The sequence below is a fragment of the Aulonocara stuartgranti genome (assembly GCF_965226115.1).
Source record: "Aulonocara stuartgranti genome assembly, chromosome: 14".
In the NCBI taxonomy this organism is placed as follows: domain Eukaryota; kingdom Metazoa; phylum Chordata; class Actinopteri; order Cichliformes; family Cichlidae; genus Aulonocara; species Aulonocara stuartgranti.
This window is the reverse complement of record NC_138950.1, coordinates 40,894,369-40,914,919: the sequence shown is the minus strand read 5'-3', so window position 1 is coordinate 40,914,919 and position 20,551 is coordinate 40,894,369. Positions and strand designations below refer to the sequence as shown.

The 20,551-nt window shown below is 40.2% G+C and overlaps 1 protein-coding gene across 1 annotated transcript; it reads left to right on the top strand.

Moving 5' to 3' along the window:
• Positions 1-1,666: 1,666 nt before the first annotated feature.
• LOC309687652 (alpha-2-macroglobulin-like protein 1) lies at positions 1,667-20,488 on the top strand (the record flags this gene model as incomplete). Its single annotated transcript, XM_082502747.1, has 29 exons — positions 1,667-1,752; positions 1,892-2,075; positions 2,320-2,476; positions 2,690-2,742; positions 3,039-3,059; positions 4,286-4,451; positions 7,221-7,366; positions 8,128-8,277; positions 8,429-8,572; positions 8,666-8,747; positions 8,840-9,008; positions 9,902-10,127; positions 10,289-10,415; positions 10,584-10,705; positions 10,817-10,868; positions 11,025-11,108; positions 11,392-11,568; positions 14,987-15,062; positions 15,262-15,418; positions 17,012-17,086; positions 17,686-17,848; positions 17,942-18,129; positions 18,310-18,555; positions 19,077-19,201; positions 19,560-19,650; positions 19,740-19,808; positions 19,890-19,995; positions 20,155-20,232; positions 20,408-20,488. The coding sequence occupies 28 exons, from the start codon at positions 1,667-1,669 to the stop codon at positions 20,190-20,192; spliced, it is 3,480 nt and encodes a 1,159-aa protein (XP_082358873.1). The 3' UTR covers positions 20,193-20,232; positions 20,408-20,488.
• Positions 20,489-20,551: the final 63 nt, after the last annotated feature.

Genomic DNA, 20,551 nt, shown 5'->3' with positions numbered 1-20,551 from the left:
GTCTCTTTTATTGCTGCTGGAGGTAATGATGAGAATGTCAGAAGTGAAGCTGAAGCGAAGTAGGTGGTTTGGGAACTAGACCCTTGAAATTACACCTGGAGTTGAAAGGAAGCTGACAGCAGCCTGCAGATGACCAGGCAGAGATGCTGACACAGAGTCAAGGAAACTGGGCTCTGATGTTGTTGTTGTGTCTCACTAAAAGGGCCAGACACTGGTGCCTCCACGTGGCTCACCCTGTCAGAAAGCCGTGCTTAGCCTTGGGGATTGATAATGATGGCTGCTGAGCTCCATTCTTATCTGCTCACAATTATTATTTAGCGGCTGACATTTAAGGGGAATGAAGTAGATCATTATTTTTGCCAAACTCCAGCAGTGTCCTTGTTGTTGTCACACTCTTGTTTTGGTTTCTCTGACTTTTTGGTATCTTCTTCTTGTGCACTCTGCACAGCCTATGTGAATTTATCAGACAACTCCAAGGGCGATAGATGATGGAGGGATAACTGTAAATCCTTTCTTCAGACTTAGCTCATTTCTGAAAAAATTTGATCTGCTGCATTTGCAGCTTGGCTTAAGACTGTCCCATCGATTGAAGCCCAAAGTCTTCTGTTTAGGCCAGACATCCAGGTCCCTGTGTTTAGATTGGATCAATGAGCAGAAAATTATTCAATCCAATGACTATTTGTGTAATTCCATTCTTTTTAAATGGGAATGCATACACATTAATGCATTAAAGAATTGTATCTTTTAAAATAGGTAGATGGTTCAATCTCTGGCTGCTCCAGTCTCCAGTTTGCATCCCTGAGAGTGTGAATGTGTGTGAATGCTGAACAGAAAACACTCAGGTATAGAAAAAAGTGCTCATATGAACGGGTGAATGACACATGCTTTGAGTGCTTAAGTGGAAAAGCGTCTCTTTCTCTCCCCTTTGGCTTTCTTTCCTCTTGTCTTTGTGCAGATAATCGTCACTCGTCTATCTAAAAATAGATGTAGTGACAGAGGTCTGTCAGCTAAACTTCATGGTAAATCTGTATTTCTGAGCCAGATCACAATCAGGAAATTACGTGGGTTACAATTGCTCCAGGACAGTAACAGTGACAGACTAAACTATTTAAACAATACACTATCCCCACTCAAAACCATCTATTTAAATCTGCATATTCACTGTGAACCTATTGTTTGTTTATTCTATTTTGTGCTTTTGTTTTTATTGTTCTTCATTTTGTCATTGTTCTATTATGTGTTCTATTCTATTGTAAAGTGTCCTTGGGTGTCTTGAAAGGCGTTTTCAAATAAAATGTATTATTATTATAAATATGTTACAGATTTTACAAATGTATGAAATAGCTCTAATGTATACAAATATGATATATACAAATCACTCAATTATCATTATGGTAACGTATGATAGGGTAAATAGAAAACAATCTCCTGGATCTCTTTCAGTTCTTTTGTAAAGCACAAATGAAAAAGTTAAAAACTCTATTTAAACCACTGAAAGTTGAAGGCACACGTCAACCAGTATGAAATATGTAAAATATTTACTTCTCATTTTCCTGGAACGGGGAACAAAGGTGTGTGCTGTCTGTGGTGTGGCTGAAGATGGGTGGGGCCTCTGCATCGGCAGCTATTTAACAGACGCTGACTCTGAGGAGCATCATAGTCAGTTATGGGTCAACCTGGGATTCTGAGTTGGACATGGGCGTTGTGCGCCTTTGTCAGCTGGGCGCATGTGGGCCAAGCAGGACCTGGACCGTAAGTTTGCCTCTATGATCGATTCTTTTTTTATGTCCTGTGAAATTTGTAACTGGTGCACATGAATTCTGATTTGAGATTTTTTCTTTTTCACATCCATAGAGGTAACTGCTGTATGTGTGTATCTCTGTGTCTGCAGGCAATATCTAGTGGCAGTTCCTGCAGTTCTTGAGTCTGGAGCTGAGACCAAATTCTGTGTCAGCGTTCTGGAGCTCACTGAGCCCGTGGTTGTGAATGTCACCCTGAAATCAACAGCGAAGAGCGCAACCCTAATGTCACTGCACACGTGCATTCAAGATGTTCATACCTGCATTGCTTTTTCGGTGAGCTTCCCAAAAGAAGCATTTATATATATATATATATATATATATATATATATATATATATATATATATATATATATAGCCCGTTTGTTTTTGAAAGAATTTTTCTCTCTTTTGATCATCCACATGACTTTAATAGAAAAGCTGGAGAGCGAAATGTGTGAGGTCCAAGTTAGTTTCGAAACATGTGCCCACTTAGCAACTGGCTAAAACATATAGCCAAACAAATATCCTGTGCTTCCAGGTTCCTGTTGTGACAAATGAAGAGGTGATGGATTTTCAGGTGAAGGTTGAAGGAAGCGGGTTTCAGTCAGAAGAAGTCAGAAAAGTCCTGATCAGAGCCTACAAACCGCAGACATTCATCCAAACAGATAAACCCATCTATCTCCCCGGACAACAAGGTAAAAATGAGCAATCATGCTATCTGTCCCAACAATGCAGCATAAGCATGATATGGAAGTATAAGTAATGTATCCCCAAACATCAACAGTTTTAAACTCAGAGAAGCCATTAGAAGTTATATAATATAATTAATAATGAATATAATGAGCTTTAGGGTTTGTGACACTGCTAGAGATCATTTTTCACGCAGTCTCTTTGGATGTGTCTTGAAGTGCATTTCAGAGTTGTCACACTGGACTCCAAGCTGAGACCTGCTAGTACACTGGTGAGTGTTTAAACTTTGTTAGGTCCTATTTACGGACAGCTTATGCATTTGAATGAATGCAATGAAAATGAGTTACTTCCATGAATTTTGGATTACTTATCCAGTGAAGTCGTAAGAGGCGGTTTCTACCTCCCAGCTGTCATTATGTAGCTTACATAAATCTTCATCTGAATTCATCTGAAGCCGCTATCATTTTAAAGTGTGGAGCACTCACAAAAAAGCCTAATAACTGTAACACTGCAAGATGACATGAAACCATTGTGCTCTTTGAACCTTTTTCCCTTCCTTTGTTGCAGTATGACATCATCGAACTGGAGGTAAGAACACAGTAGTGCATTTAAAAATAAATAAACAATATGAACACACAAGTCATAGTACTATGTTTATTTTATTCATGTTTTTATTATTATTGTTGTTTTTAACAAATCATGGCATTAATTTAAAGAGTTTAATGTGTGAATACATATAATATACACGCAGTGTTGGGAAGGTTACTTTTAAAATGTATTCCATTACAGAATACAGAATACATGCCCTAAAATGTATTCTGTAACGTATTCCGTTACGTTACTCGATGACAGTAACGTATTCTGAATACTTTGGATTACTTAATATATTATCATGCTTTTTACAACAACGTGAATGTACTATTGCTGTGTGATTTATTACTATTACTGAAGGTCCGCGACTCCGAACTGTAGTAAAGGGACCTCTGACTAATACGGCGGGGTCCCTGTCGGCTCGTAGCCGAAAAATAGCTTTACTTTGTTGTGTGGGTCAACTTTTCTTGCGAGAGACAGAGAGAGGCGTTGAAAGGCTGCTTAATGTTTCGGAGGAAAACACGAACACGGTGTACAGTCGAGTCTTAATAGCTTACTTACAACTGGGCTCGTCAGGCTCTCTTCTTGGCTGCAGTGGTTATTATTATATTTACATGCTTCCAGCTCCCGTTTTTCCTCGACGACAACTCGTACCTTTCCACTCCCCTTTTTCTCCCTCCTCGCGCTCACAGACACATAACGTGTATGGCAGTCCATTCTCCCTGCAGCACGGACTACACTGCCCATGATGCTACATTCTTTAGAGCTATGCTTGTAGCATTCTGCCTGTTAGCTTAGCACAACAACAACAACGAAAAGGCGCTCTCTCACCCAGGAAACACACAGTCGCAGAGACTGTAACCATGGCAACCGTAGCGCTGCCGCCTGGAACAACAGAACGTAGCTGTCAAACAAACCCAAACAGTCCTGACCCGCGACAATATGAAACAGGAAAGTACCGCCGTGTAATCCATTTATTTCAACAAAGTAACTGTATTCTGAATACCAGCTTTTTAAACGGTAACTGTAACGGAATACAGTTACTCATATTTTGTATTTTAAATACGTAACGGCGGTACATGTATTCCGTTACTCCCCAACACTGTATATACGTATGATTAACACCTTTCAAAGTCAAATTGAGAGAAGTAATAATTCTTTGACCCACGTATTTGGTTATTAATTATATTCTTAATTATATTCTTTCATTTTGCATGTAACAGGATCCAAGCGGGAACAGGATCGGGCAGTGGCTCAAGACAAATTCAGATAACAAAATACTGCAGCTTTCATACTTCTTGAGTTCTGAGGCTCGTGAGGGAATATACAAAATCACTGTGACCATGGGTGAATCCAAAGTATATTACACTTTCACGGTGGAGAAGTATGGTAAGTTGGGCTGATTGTTACACTCTTCCCATTTGCAGTGAAGCTTAAACACTGACACGGACACTTTGTCCCCAGTTTTGCCCAAATTCGATGTAACTATAAAAGTGCCTGACGAAGTGAGTGTTGGAGATCAGAGCTTTAAGGCTCAAATATGTTCAAAGTAAGTAAACTGACAGATGTCTACTAGATTTTATTCTTATTTGTTTTATTTATGTATTTATTTTTAATTTTAACAGGTATACATTTAAGCAGCCGGTGCCAGGAAGGGTCACTGTAGGTGTGTGCCGACCTACTCTGGGACATTTTCACGGTTCAGAGTGGATCAGAGTTGCAGAGCACATTGATGAGAGTAATTCACATGATGACACAAATCCTGTGTGTCACTCAGAGACGAAGCAGGTACAGGTTCAGTTTCATCACTGCAGAAACAAAGTTCGCATAGAGGGTGTTTTCTTCTTTATTACAAATTTCTGCTCAAGTTTGTTTGTGCGATTAAAATAAATTAGGCAGGAATTATAACTGCTCCCTTATTCACAAACATTTCATTTAGTTGAGTGATGTTTTAAAGGCACGAGGCCTTTCCTGGCGCAATCCCAAAGAGATTTATGTCTCCTCCTGGAAGCAAACCAGAAACATTTTTTGTTGGGAATGTGTAAACTCCTGCACTACGCATTCACTATATACATAATTTATACAACCACTACAATGTTACCACACGTAAACTTGGTGTGGAGTATCCCTGCAAAGCTACAACTCACTCTCAGACTACAAGTATCCGAGTATTTTGTGCCTTCTTCAGTATTTCCGTGTTTCAGAGGGAACTCTCTTAAATTGTCAGTCACATTTCAAATTAAAATGTTTTAATCTCTAAAATCCTTGTAAAAATATTAATAACATTTTTTGGTTTGACCTTTTTGAATTGTTTGACTTCACGGCAACAGCCCAAAGCAAAACTCAAACTCACTAAAAGAAAAGCAGCAAATTTCAAAGAGTCATTTGTCAAACTAGTCCTTGTAAGTGTGCACAGACCAGTAGTGTTTAGATATTATCAGTCATTACTTTAACGCAAAAGCAAAGAAGATAGTAGTAATAGTAAGTGTAAGGCCGACTAACTTAAGGCCCTTGTATTTAGGGCCTTCAGCACTAGGCTTGTTTTGTCTGAAGACTGTCTGATCCACTGCTTTAAATGTGCATATATGTGATGTTTGTGTCAGATCTGAATGATTTGCTTTGCTAAACTCTTGGAGCAAACTCGGATGACGGGTATCACCATGGCTGTCGTGCTGAGAAACGGCTAATATCAACTTTTATTTTGTTTTCACAATATATTCTAGGCAGATAAGGAAGGCTGTACCACTTTTACCGTCAACATGTCAAACTTCAACAAAGTTGATTCAACAGCACTGAACGATATCCTGGACATCACCGTTAAAATGGAAGAGGAGGGCACAGGCAAGACTATATTCATATTTAGTTTATTGTAACGACGCACTTTGGTGTATTGTAACAATATATCATATCTATTGCTTTTTTTTCAGGTGTTTTGATATCACAAAAGCAAAGCATAACGATTTCATATGTCCTTGGAAGAGTGTCTTTTGTTGATACTCCCGACATTTATGAACCAGGAACAAATGTGCAAGGAAAAGTAAGTGTTTTTCTCAGTTATCATCATTTTGTAATACAGCTGAAATCCTGTGGATCCACACATCATCGTTTTCCTTTCAACAGGTCAAAGCTGTTTATCATAATGGTGAACCCATTCCTGACCGCATCGTGTACCTCTTTGAGGGAGACATTTCCCTGAGCTCAATACAAAATGTAAAAACTGACGAGAAAGGTGTTGCCGTGTTCTCACTTAGCACAAACGAATTAAAAGGTGACGTCCAACTCCATGTAAGTGAAAAGCTGCACTGACATTTATAATATAAATATATATATATATATATATTATAATATAAAATAGCTGTGATTTCATGAACAGCTAAAACTTTCTGCCCAAATGTTCCCCTCCTTCGTTCATTTATGTTTTGTTCCACAACCAGGCAAGCCTGGCGCCGACTCTGGATTATGCTGGATATAGAACTGCTTTCTTTGAGGTTGGAACTCACACTTTGTCCATGGTCAAACCGTCTTCTCCTGATGATAAAACAGTTAGCTTCCTGGAGGTAAAGACGAAGGACAAACCTCTTCCGTGTGAGACAGAAGAAGCCATATCTATCTGGTACACGATCGTGGGAGAGGCCCCAGGCTCTGTGGATCTGATGTATCTGGTGAGAAAATACATAGTAGAAAGACGCATGTCAAAGGCCTTAATGTTATTCAATGACAGCGTGGAGTTTGAACGTTCTGTTACACCATGATAAGAACCTGTATGGTAACATTTTGGTATTATTTAGGTGTGATCATTTGTAAGCGCTTGACCAAGAAAGTCAAAGTCACACCATTGAAAAAAGTTTGTTTTTTAATGTGTAGGTGCTTTCATTAAAATTTAAGATGAATAGCTTTAACAGTCACGTTAGTTTACTCAATCAAGTCACATGAAAGAACCAAAGCAGAACGGCAAAAAGAAAGGAAGTGAATATTTGCTGCTGACTGTCTCCTTGTGTCATTTTCTCCAAAATTATCAAGGTCTTGTCCAGAGGAGTTATTTCCGTTCACGGACATCAAGAGCTTAAAGTTACATCTCAAACAGGTGTGCTAAACATGGCTTTGATCTTGACTTTCAAATTTTCCCAGTAAAGTAGCTTTTGATGCTCTGTGTTTCAGTGAATGAGGGCGAGGTGTCCTTGAAGTTGACTGTATCTCCTGAGATGACACCAGACATCCAGATTGTGGCTTATGCTGTCCTCCCCAGTGAGAATGTGATCGCTCACAGTGCTGAATTCTCCACTGAGAAGTGCTTCACTAACAAGGTCAGTAAAGATTACTTAGTCGACGCTTTTACAAAATTATCAATATCAAGATAGCCAATAAGGCTAACCTGAAATAACATTTACTCGTAGGTGTACCAGCAAAAATTCTTTCATGTCATGGTTAAAGATTTCTGGAGCCATCACATGCAAATCAGACTTGACTGTAGTACGCCAGTTCATGCGCAAATATGTAATTTGGCCATAAATGTTTAAATAGTTAACTTTCCACAAGCAAGCAACACATTGAGTAAGCATGGTGTTTTCATGTTACCATGGTCACACAGGCCATGAAGTGACACTTTTTATATGGTTTTCTGTACCTATCCATCGGTCACCTGTCCAGCTCAATGTTCAAAGTATTCAAACAGAAAATTACAATGATGAAAAAAATCTATAAATAATTATCTTCTTTTCAACTTAAAATAGATTTTTTGAAATTGAAATGTTGCTAATTTTACTAAAACTAATTTTTAGTACTTTGCAAAGTGAGTAACCTCAACTCAAAAAGATTATTGTTATCATTTTATGCCAAATTGTAATGTTTCCATGTTCATTATTTTAGATTAGATTTTACAAAACATTACAAAACCTGAGGTCATTTCGAATTACAGGTGTTTATTTATATAGAATACAGTCAGATCCATTTGTATCACATGATTTTACTTGCCAAATATTTGTTCAAAGTTCACCTTTGTTCACCACCAGAGTTCACCTCACATATTAACATCTGGATGGTTTCATTTGGGTTTTGTGTGCATCAGGTGTCGGTACATTTTGTACCACCTTCAGCTGTCCCAGGAGATGAGACCAACTTCCAGGTGACGGCCCTGCCGCACTCTCTGTGTGGTGTGAGTGCCATCGACCAGAGTGTCCTCATCAAGGAGCCGGGGAAGACTCTGAATGCTGAAAAGGTAACAGCGTTTTTAACGACCACCAGGTCAGGTGGGATGTTGGATGTTGAAGGCTCAATACCAAATGCACAGCCCCTCCTTTTCTCTTTTGAACAGCTGGCAAGAGTAAGAGTGTACAGTAGAAAGATCATACATACATATTTTCTTTCAGATTTATGACTTGCTTCCTGTCAGGAAAGCAACCTATGTCCCATATGAGGTTCAAGATCCTATAGAGTGCATGGAAGTGAGACCAAAAAGATCAATTCTGCCGTTTCCTGAGAGTGGCAGAAATGATGCCCACACTGTTTTCCAGGTAATCTGCATACGTACCTGTAAGTCATATTTAGTAAAAAGCTTTTTGTTGTTTTTCCTGTAATGAACTATTTGTATGTGCTGGATTATGTAGAGTGTAGGACTGAAGATGGCAACCAACTTGGTTATTCAGTTGCCTTCATGCCTCAAGTACAAAGGAAGAGAATACTATCGAGGTGACTTTGAAGAGTGATGCTGATCATTTGAAAGAAAAATGAAGCAGTTATCTTTATGGTTGTTTCAATCTCTTTTTCTGCTTTCTTTGTAGACCAGTGCTTTTGGAAGGGTCCTTATCAAGTATACAAGTTGGACATATTAGAGAGAATACCAGATGCAGCTGCCTCTGGTGCTCCGGCACTTCCTCCTGACATTTCACCCATAAAAACAGTCCGTACTTTCTTCCCAGAGACTTGGATATGGGATCTGGTAGACGTTAGGTGAGCTTGTGTTGTAAACTGATTTGATAAACATTAAGTGCTTGAGAAAAGTCTTTGAGTGCATAATGAAACCAAAGATTCACCAGTTCTCCCATCAAGATTTGGAGTATTTTTATGTGCATTTTGTTTTTTGATGATGAAGGAAGTTATAATTTAAGGAGTTTTTGCAACTTCAAAACAGGGAAGGTCCGTACTACAAGAAAAAGCTTTTGTGTTTCTGTGCATGGAGTGAAACTGTAGAACAGTCTGAATATGGAATTAAAGCGACGTCCAAACATAAAACTGTTCAAAAAGAGTTATAAAAATATGATCTTCTCAAACTATAAAGAAAAGGAAAATATTGAAATTAAGTGAATGTCTCTATTTAAAAAAAAAAAAAATCATGATGTGATATTATAGTGTATAGTATATCAGAAATCTGTTCACTATTGTTGTTACAGGTTATATCAGTAAGGAAGCAACTAAATATTAACTGATCATTTATGGCAAAGGGGTGGGATTAAATAAGTGTTTCCTTCTTCCCTCTCGACATGTAACTGAATCAGAACAGTAGCAATATTGAAATGTGCTGACTTTTGTTTAGTATTTTTTTCTCTCTTATTTTCTTTTCTAAATGTACCTGTATATTGTTTACCTGTTTGAAATAAATTAACAATCACTGATTTGGAATTGTAGCTTCAGTTAACCTCTCAAGCCTAACTGATCTCCTGCCTTTTGCCCCCATATCAGGGGACGTTGGGGCTTAAGAGGTTAAACATTTGTGCTGCTATTGTTAGAAGTTCTTCAGCAAAAATGTGTCCAATACTGCATCATTTAAAACACACTGCAAAAACGTTTTGTTGAGTATATTTTAGCCCCTGACAGAATGTTCTTGTGTGTTTGGGCTGATTCAGAGAATCGGGCACAGAGGAAATGACCCTCACCGTCCCAGACACCATCACCACCTGGGAGACGGAGGCTTTCTGCTTGTCTTCTGAGGGTTTTGGTTTGGCTCCTCGTGAAGATTTGAAAGTCTTCCAGCCCTTCTTCCTCGAGCTCACCATGCCCTACTCTATCATCCGGGGGGAGTTCTTTGAACTGAAGGCAACTGTCTTCAGCTACCTGACCAGCTGCATGATGGTAATCTGTGCTGCTAGTTAAACTCTGACGAGCAGCAAAGAATCACAGAATTACTAAAGAAAAACTTCAGTATTTCTGAGATGAATGAAAATACTGAGCACATTTAAACCTGTTCCTCAAAAGAGTCTATATTTAAAATGTATTGTTTGTCCCTGGAACAGATCACTGTAACACCAGCATCTTCCTCACTTTACACCCTCACCTCCCTGTTTGGTGACCAAACCACATCTTGTTTGTGTGCCAGCAAGCGCAAGACCTTCAGCTGGAGCTTGACCCCATCGGCCTTAGGTGAGGGTCAAGCTTTGGAGCAAATGCTAGAGGGTCTCAGTGTGAAGGAGCCATGTGCCCCTTTTCCCACCACTTCTCCTTTGAATCATTAGACACTGAGATCCCTTGAATAACGAGGGTTTGATCGTTTGCAGGATTTTGAAAGTCATTTTCGCTGATGTGTTTTAGGGGTTGTGGAAGTGACTGTGTCTGCTGAGGCAGTGGCTTCAGTGGATTTATGTGATTCTGGGGCCGTAACTGTTCCAGACAGAGGTCGCATCGACGTGGTGACAAAACCCCTCATAGTGAAGGTTGGTGCCATAAACACAAGATGCTAATGTGTTCACCACCTTAGTTTTTGGGGGGGAGAAAGTCAATCCATCTTGGTATAAATGTTAATGCTATATCTTCATGTCCCTCAGCCAGAGGGAGTTGAGGTGACAAAGACCTTCAACTTGCTACTACTCCCAGAAGGTCAGCATGGTTTTCTAAGGCTATCGCCTAGTAGAGCAGTTTTCTTTTAATACCACTATTTCAATAAATGTTAACTTCATTTCACTAAACTAATAGAAGAAATGACCACACTTGTACTCTTCCCCATGTAACGTGGCTGTTTTTGTCTGTGTGCAGGAAAAACTGTGAGGGAAGAAGTTCTGGTTGAACTTCCGTACAATGTGATTGAAGATTCTGCCCATGCTTTTATATCAGTCCTGGGTAAACCTACTACATGAAAAATTACATATGATATATAAATAATGTTTCAATTAATATTAAAAGACTATGCTGTGAGGCTGTTTTTTCCTACCTATTGCTCTATTAGAAGTTCATGAGTTGATTTTAAGCTTAGCAAGCATACTCAAAGTACCATCGGATTACAACAAAGTACTGCATTTGATGTATTTGGTATTTTTCTAGGTTGTTGGCATGTTTTCACTCATTTGAAATTAGATGATGGGTTAGTTACATGTTCAGCTTTAGTGAGACTTTTTTCCATCAGGTGACATTCTCGGTCGGGCTCTGAAGAACCTCGACAGTCTGCTGCAGCTGCCAAGTGGATGTGGAGAGCAGAACATGGCTCTCCTCGCCCCCAACATCTTCATCCTCGAGTACCTGAAAGACACACAGCAGCTCACCTCAACCATCGAGGAAAAGGCTACCAGTTATCTAATCACTGGTGAGTGCAGCACTTCTCTAAAGCTAAAGCAAGGAAAGCAAAAGTCATGCCTAGGTTAGGACATTTCAAAGCCAGATCTACCAGCTGAGTTAAACATACTTTAAGTAGAAAATGTTGATAATAAAATCTTGAAGTTTTGTGAACCAAACTAAAAGCTAAAGATATTGCAATCAATTTAATTCAATTCAATTTTATTTATATAGTGCCAAATCACAACATAAGTTGCCTCAAGGCGCTTCATAGATACAGAGAAAAACCCAACAATCATATGACCCCCTATGAGCAGCACTTTGGCGACAGTGGGAAGGAAAAACTCCCTTTTAACAGGAAGAAACCTCCGGCAGAACCAGGCTCAGGGAGGGGCGGGGCCATCTGCTGTGATTGGTTGGGGTGAGAGAAGGAAGACAGGATAAAGACATGCTGTGGAAGAGAGACAGAGATTAATAACAGATATGATTCAATGCAGAGAGGTCTGTTAACACATAGTGAGTGAGAAAGGTGACTGGAAAGGAAAAACTCAATGCATCATGGGAATCCCCCAGCAGCCTACGTCTATTGCAGCATAACTAAGGGAGGATTCAGGGTCACCTGGTCCAGCCCTAACTATATGCTTTAGCAAAAAGGAAAGTTTGAAGCCTAATCTTGAAAGTAGAGATAGTGTCTGTCTCCTGAATCCAAACTGGAAGCTGGTTCCACAGAAGAGGGGCCTGAAAACTGAAGGCTCTGAAGGATTTTCTATATACAAATCACACACATGCTCATAACTAGATGAAGAGGAACACATATACACAAAGTAGAAAAAGGCAAATGAATTACATTTCTTATTTTATTTTAAAATGTATATTAATAAAATATGAGCAGAATTTTGAGCAATTTGGACATTTCATAGGTTTTATGTTAAAATAGCAAACCAAAACACCTTTTTAATGTTGTGAGAAAAACACTAGCTCTTATCATTATGCATGATGCTGCAGTTCTACTTATGCTGTAAAGCAAACAGCCAATAAAGTGTGTTCTAATGACAAACACATCAGCTAAAATGAAGGAGAACTTCATTACTTTAAGCCAGTGCTTGCCAGGTGAAAACTACTGTGTGTATATGAAATTGAATCTGTTCAAAATTAAAAGCCAACTCTAAATTGCAACACAAAACAAACAACAAACAAAAACCACACACACAAACATTGGTAAGTAGATAACAACTAATGCCAGCCATACAATCAATCAAAAATTCCCCTTGAGTTGGGGAACAGGCTGACAAAAAACAAGCATGTTCTCAGAGAAACATCATCATCATCATTTAAATCTGTTATCTCAGGTTAAAATGAACTGTGTCTATTTACTGTTAAGTATGTTCATACATAAGTTTCTGGTAAGAAACTCAACTGTCAAATTTATTCAGATAGAATCGATACATACAGACTTTTATCTTTTTTTCCTCAAGCCGCACTCCGAAATATTCTTTTAGGAGCCATTGTGCAACATCAAGATGTGTCTGATTGTGTGAACTCCTCTGTAACAGATCCTCATTTATATGTAAAAGTACCACAACCACAGTGTGCAGAGCACAGAAAGCCATGCAGCTTTCAGCTTATGATGACGTATCCTCAGTGTAGTGCTTCAGACATGTTTGATAGTCTCTCCCTGTCCTATTTTACACCATGGAGCGCTACTCTGCGATATATTTACTCTGAATAGGAACCTGGATTCAAGAAATAAGTGCTTAAAGTTCTGGTTCTGGTTTTGTAGCGTCATCTTGTGACAGTACAGTGGTTGGTTGCAGCTTGCATTGGTTTATGTTAGCTAATTAATCACGTCATCCTTTAAAAAACTTACGTTCATCACCCTGGGGACCATTTTCTGCCACGCCCGAAAAATGCTATAAAAAGATTATATATTCATATTTTTTTCCACTTTAAATTAGCCAGTCTTTTAAAACTACTTCTCCCTGAACTATCCATGTAAAGTTTTAATTATATTTCGGGGGTTTTAACCCTTTTAATCGCAGTTTAATTACATGAGCGCACCGTTTTTTTTAGCCCCCCAAAACAAAACGAAATATTTTTTAAAAAAAACATTTGAAGTAATATTTGATTGTTATTATAATTAGGCCTTTAGATGGACTAAAGATTGGCACCAACCTTCATTTCGATCGCCTTTTTTTTTTTTTTCAGGACCAGAAAATGGTCTCCAGGCAGCAAATGCTCCTCCTCTAGGCCGAAATCAGTGCATCCTCCCGGGTTAACTCCCGACGATGACCGGGGCATGTTGCGTCGGACCCCTTTTTCCAACACACACGTCCGGTACCACGTCACAACAAATACGTCATTTCCTGTTGATTAAAAAAAAAATGCACCCTCAAACGGTCCTAGGGGCCGAAAATGGTCCCGCCCGATCAGCGGGCGAAGCCGCTGCTGCACGCCGGAAATGAGGCTTCGTTTCCCGCAGGCCTGTTTAAGCAGTCCGCTGTTTTCCAGCCCGGGGTCAAATGTGGAGCAAGGGCGCCACCCGGTGGACAAATAAAAAAATTACAACTCTAAGGCCAGTACTGCAAACGGAAACGGAAACATAACCGATCACGATCGATTTGACCGTAATTTTTTTGCCGTGAAAAATAGCGTTTATAATGGGTTTCAATGGGGCACAAAACGGTCCCTAGGGTGATGAGTGTGAGTATTTTTGCTGCTAAGCCGTGTTAGGCTGATGTAAGAAAATCAGACTGAAAATTTGAATTTTTTACAAAAACGAAACCGGGTGGCAAGTTTGGCTATGCTACACCCAACACAGCGGAAATGGCGTTCATACGAATGTAAAAAGTGGCACAAAAAGAGCCCAGTATGACGTGAGGGATAATTATTAATCTCAGAACTGACGACTCACTGGGAAAAAAAGAGACTAAAACTAAAAAATTGGTCACTTTTGTACTGCCGCTGACTGCATTCAGTAGTTTTATGTTAGAAACCAATGTACCATTCACTTTCATTCGGTTTTTTTAAGCAGTAAGTTGTTCTTTATTGATAGCTAGCGATATTGAAATGGGAGAATTCACCTACTTGCTGTCAGGGTTTGTAGATCACTTGTGCACTGGTGGTTCACCAGAATAACGAGATGGAGTCTGATGTTGTTCACTCTGCACAGACCAGCGCAATCAGCCATGCTTTTTTCTCAAGCCCATCCAAACAGCTTACAACCTGATATCTGTTAGCATGTCTGCAGGGAAATCTCCATGTTACACCCTCCTTCACTTACATTTGGGCTTTGCTTTTCCTCACTTCTAGTATGAAGTAATCACTCAGTGAGATAAGAATTTCTAAACCAAAATAAGAAAATAAGTTTTCCAAAGAGTGTGGTATCTCTTTCTCAGAGGCTCATGTTTTTGTTTTTCTGTCACGTACATCAGTTTTCTTTTCTTTTACAGGCTACCAAAATCAGCTGACATACAAGCATACTGATGGTTCTTACAGTGCATTTGGAACAGGGGAGGGAAGCACTTGGTGAGAACATCACTCGTTATTCACACAGTTATATGGTGTCCCACATTTAAGACACAAGAGAAATTGCTGTGAGTTTGTTGCCTCTTCATGAAATGTGATTCATCCTGTTATCATTCTCACTCGCATTTCCAAAAATATTTAAATTACATTTAAACGGTAATAAAACTGTAGTTTTTTGTGTGTTTTTACTTGTTTTCAGGCTGACTGCTTTTGTGGTGAAATGTTTTGCACGAGCTGAGAAATTCATTCACATCGATCCCAGAAACATTGAAGAGTCTAACACATGGCTGGAAAATCAACAACGAGAAAATGGCTGTTTTAAAATGTCAGGGAGACTCATTCACATTGGCATGAAGGTACACTTGTATAGCATGAAACTGCCTGTCAGAACTTAGAAAACTGTTACTCATAGAATAATCCATAAATAATACCAGCCTAGATCACATTACAATATGTAAACAATGACTGGATCTGGAGGTAGAAGCTACATTTATTAGCAGTGGCTGTCCTAGCCTGTTTGGCGCCCTGGGCGAACACTCCCTCTGGCACCCCCCCCCCCCCACACACACACACACATGAAGTATGCATTGTATGCAAACAGCTACCAAACAGCCATCATAATTCGCCACACAATGAGAACTGGACAAATCAACAACTGACAATTAATATTAAAATCTGTAACATAATGTATTGTTTGGAGTTTAGTCTGTTACTGTTGCTATTTTTACCATTTATTCTTGGAGCAACTGTAACCCACATAATTTCCTTAGGGATTAATAAAGTATTCTGACTCTGATTGGTTCAGGATGAGCTGCCATTATCCAATCACACGTCTGCTTACCTGCATCTGTTGCTCGTTTCTCCTCCTCTTCTTTTCTCTTTTTTCTAAACTGAGCACCTGATGGCTTTGAACTTTTCTTGTCCATCTTCCATTGGTTTTAATTTTGCACTCCAGTATGAACACAACTCCTCGAGGACTCGAGGATCACCACAACATAACCTAACAGACCTACACCTTAGTTCACAGATTCACTTTGTCTGAGGTGTATTTCTGGGATTTCACACAACCCAGGATTCAGATCATGAACACATAGTGGGCTTGGATTTACATCATTATGAATGAAATGTGCTCTATCTGGAAGCAGCTGGCCCCGCCCCTTTCGATGGCTTGTGTGAGACTTTAAATCATCAAACTGTAAATTTTAAATTGTTATTGATCCTTTACCCCGAGTCCTAAAGTGTATATTTATTTTCTTACTCTTCTTATATTTGTTGTTTGTTTACTTGCACAGCTGCAACTGGAGCCTCGTCGTCTCGTCTCTCTATTTGCTGGACTGTCTGTAGCGGAGATGACAATAAAGTTTACTTTGACTTCAGCAGCGAGCAGGCGCACCGAGGGCTCTCGCTTTTTTTTTTTTTAATATAGAATTTCGAAAAAACATCGGTGCAAATTATAAGTCTGTATCATGAAGTCTGGTGTTTTCGTGTTTGTTTTTATTTTGTTTTATTTTGCGAGTTGGTTATTAGATGCCCCTCCAGCCGGTCAGAGACTCCCCCGCAGCCCCGCCCTCTCCTCTCTGAGCCGCAAGCAGCAGGCGCACCTCGCAAACGGAGGGCGCCCTTACTCCCAGCAAATGGGCGATAGGAAACCGATCGGTGCCTATGCTATTCCCAGTATGCGCTGGTTGACGTCAGGGGAGCATGAGTACAAGCATTTTCTTCTTTTTTTTCCCCGATGCCCGTGATGCCGCCCCCAACCACGATGCTGCCCCGGGCAACCGCCCATGTCGCCCATATCTAAAACCTCTACTGTTTATTAGAATATGTAGGACACATTTTTGAAACACGACACTCACACCGTCTACAATATGCGCAGGTTAGAAATTCACATCCCTGCACGTTGGAGGCACATTGCTGATAAAGTTTCTTTGATGGTTTTCTATCCACAGGGTGGCGTGTCGGACGAAGTCACTCTCACTGCGTACATCACTGCGACGTTTCTGGAGAATAAGAAATATGCAAAAGTAGGTAGATGCCCCTGTGGCTGAAAGAATTCACATGTGTGTGCTCTTCCTTTGGAGATGATGACGTATCCTGCTGAACTGAAAAGCTCACTAGGTCACACCACGGGTTTATAATGCTGACATCTGTGGACAGAGAGCCGTGGCGTGTTTGCCTTTGTCTTTTGGGGGCTTTTCCCCCCTGTTTGACTTTAGTCTTTTGATGTGTAATTTGAATTTATTTTTCTATTCATTTGTGGTTATTATTTTATAGCAGTATGACAGAAGAAGTTTTAAGGGGTTCACAACAGAAAGTATAAGATCAAGGCCAATTGCAACGTAACTAAGGGCTCACCTGATCCAGCCTCAACTATCAGCTTTATTTAAAAACAAATCTCATAACAAAAACATTTTCATTCTTCACTGTGATAATTAAAAAGTCTTTCACTCACTGACTGCTATTATGCACATAAAAGACATCAACATCTGTTCTGTTTTGCTGCAGGGAGATAAGACCATGTTCACTGACATACTGCTGACATGTAACTCTGAAACTTGTTCCTGTTGTTTTGATCAGTATACTGAATTTTGTTCTGACACATTAATTGTGAAAATTGTTAAAGAACTCTGTGGTGAAGAAGAGCCTGGCTTGCCTCAAAGACTCCATGAATGACCTCAGCAACACCTACACTACAGCTCTGCTGGCGTACGTCTTCACCCTGGCAGGAGACGTGGAGACCCGCGCTCACCTTCTAGAGTACCTCGACAAGGTTGCAGAAAAGCAAGGTGAAGGTGCCTCATGCAGGAACCCATCAATCCCTCGTCATCAGAAATGCAGCTTACGTCGTGTCTCTGTGTCTGTTTGTGTGCGGCTCTCAGGCAGTTTCATCTACTGGACTCAGAAATCAACAGAAACGTCCGCCTCCCTGTCAGTGGAGATCAGCTCCTACGTGCTGTTGGCCCAAATCAGTGCTTCCCCGACCAGTGAAGAACTGGCTTATGCCTTCAGCATCGTGAGGTGGCTGACTGAGCAGCAGACCTATTATGGAGGCTTCTCCTCAACACAGGTAGTGAACTCCCATAGAGTGTATATAAAAGCCTCAGTTAGGTCAGCCCAGGTAGTGATTGCCCATGATTGCAACAATGTTCAGTCCAGTGTTTACTGTGTGTGAGTGAGAGAATGTTCGTATTAATATGAATATACCGTATTCAAAGTAGTTTCTGTTTTGTATTTGCATCTTATATAGGACACAGTGGTGGCTCTTCAGGCTCTGGCATTCTACTCCACTGAGGTGTTCGGTTTTAAGGGCTCAAGCAAAGAGGGCTCAGAAAAAGGAGGCTCAAGCAAAGTGGCAGTTGCTACTCCTGGTGGCCAGGTTACGTTCCACGTCAACCGAAACAACAGACTGCTCTACCAGGAGGAGATAATAGTGGAAAACATAGCAGGGAAGTACATCGTGGAGATGAAAGGCAGCACAAGTGTTTCTGTGCAGGTCAGTGCCCATATCAACCTGGTTGTTCCAAATAAAGATGAAGTCACTGTTCACTTGTCATTTAAATTAAATAAATAAATGTTAGCGTAGTCAAAACTGTAGCCAATGGCGATTTTTTTTCTTTTAAGCCAAGTTTACTCTGTGTTACTGTAATTATTCTCATATAGCGCTTTTCTACTAGTACCCAAAGCATTGTATACAACATGCCACATTCACACCTATTCTCACAAGCACTGTCTCTAAACTGAGTGCGCTTCTAACGCCATTCACACCCATTCACACTCCGATGGATGCATCGGAGAGCAACTTGGGGTTAGTATCTTGCCCAAGGATATTTGACATGCAGACTGCAGGAGCCAGGGATTGAACCACCAACCTTCCGATCAGTAGGTGACCTGTACCTCCTGTGCAGGAGCCACCTAATCTATGCTACATACTACATCTGTTTCTTCTAACATATTTTATAGGAAAATAGAGCAGAAATCCTAATATAAAATCTTTCTTGGTTAACTTTGTTTCAGATTGCTGTTCGGTACAACATCCCAAATCCTTATGGTTCCTCAACTCTGAGCGTGGAGGTTAACGTGCAGTATAACCACAACAGTCAGTCTTCCCGACCCAAACTCACTCTGCTGATAAAGTCCCAGTAAGTACTCAGTAAGCACATTACTGCTACAGTAGAGGAATGTAAGGCCCTGCTGGATGTGCATCTGAGAAATGTAGTAGTTTCTACTCCAAACCCCAACAACAACCTTCCTTTCCAATCACAAACATAGTGATTGGTCTGGAGGGCGAGGCTAGTCTCAGTTATGCTAACCGATCACACAGCAGGCTGCAGATACTGTAAAATTGATGGACATTAAAGTGCAAGTGTAACTGACTGCTGTGGCGTAGTTGTTGGAAACCTATCCAGGAAGTAGGGTTAGGTATTGTTTTAGCAGCATGCTAAATCAGCAGATAGCCTATGCTTAGCACCAGTCAGTAACATGAGTGATTCTTTGCAGATACACTGGAACGCAGAGCACTACAAACATGGTGATCCTGGATATCAAATTGCTCTCTGGACACGTCCCAGACCCGGAGTCTTATGACAAGGTCAGTTATGACGTTTTCCTCACAGGAATTTTGTAAGAATTCCCACAGTGAGAGTGAAGATAACTGAACTAAACATTGTCTTTTCACAGCTCAAAGGTGCCCAGCTGGTGGATCGTGTTGAACAAAGGGAAGATCATGTTGTGGTGTACTTACGAGAGGTGAGAGGACATCACAGTGAGAAATACCAGATGATGATCTTTGTACTTGTTAACGAGTGCGTTGTGTCTTTTCCTGTGCAGTTAGTGAAGGACACACCTGTAGAACACAGCTTGGACCTCATAGAGGAGTTCCCAGTGGACAACCTGAAGCCTGCTGTGGTCCTGCTCTATGACTACTATGAGCCAAGTAAAACTCGAGCACAGCACACCAACACATGTTGCTCCTTAGTGGAGCTGTACAACAAACTGAGCAGTTAACAGGACTTGAAGCACTGAAGTTTTAAGTGTGTTGGACATGTAAAGAGAGTCACCCTCAGTCTTTTTACCGGCTCTTTTTCTCTCTCAGGTAACCGGGCTGAAGATGAATACCTCTATCCACACTGAGAAGGTCAGCTGTCTGAGAGGGAATTCCTCTACCCGTGAGGTAATACTTTAGAACTACAAACAGGAACACCTACAGGAAGCCTTTTTTTTTTTTGCCTGTCCAACAAATGTGCACCAATTTGACAATAACCTGATATTTTAATACAGTTTTTCAGGTAAATGAAAAAGCAACAAATAATTACTGTAGCTTCACTAAATTATTGCTTCTTTTGCAGCTTGAAGAGAGAAACCCTGACGTCATCATCAATTTCAGAATAATTTCACATCCTTTCGCTTTTACCATATTTTTTTGTGTTTATACAAATAGCATATTGTTGGTATTGTGCCACACTTAACATACAGCTGTGTATGTATTGCAC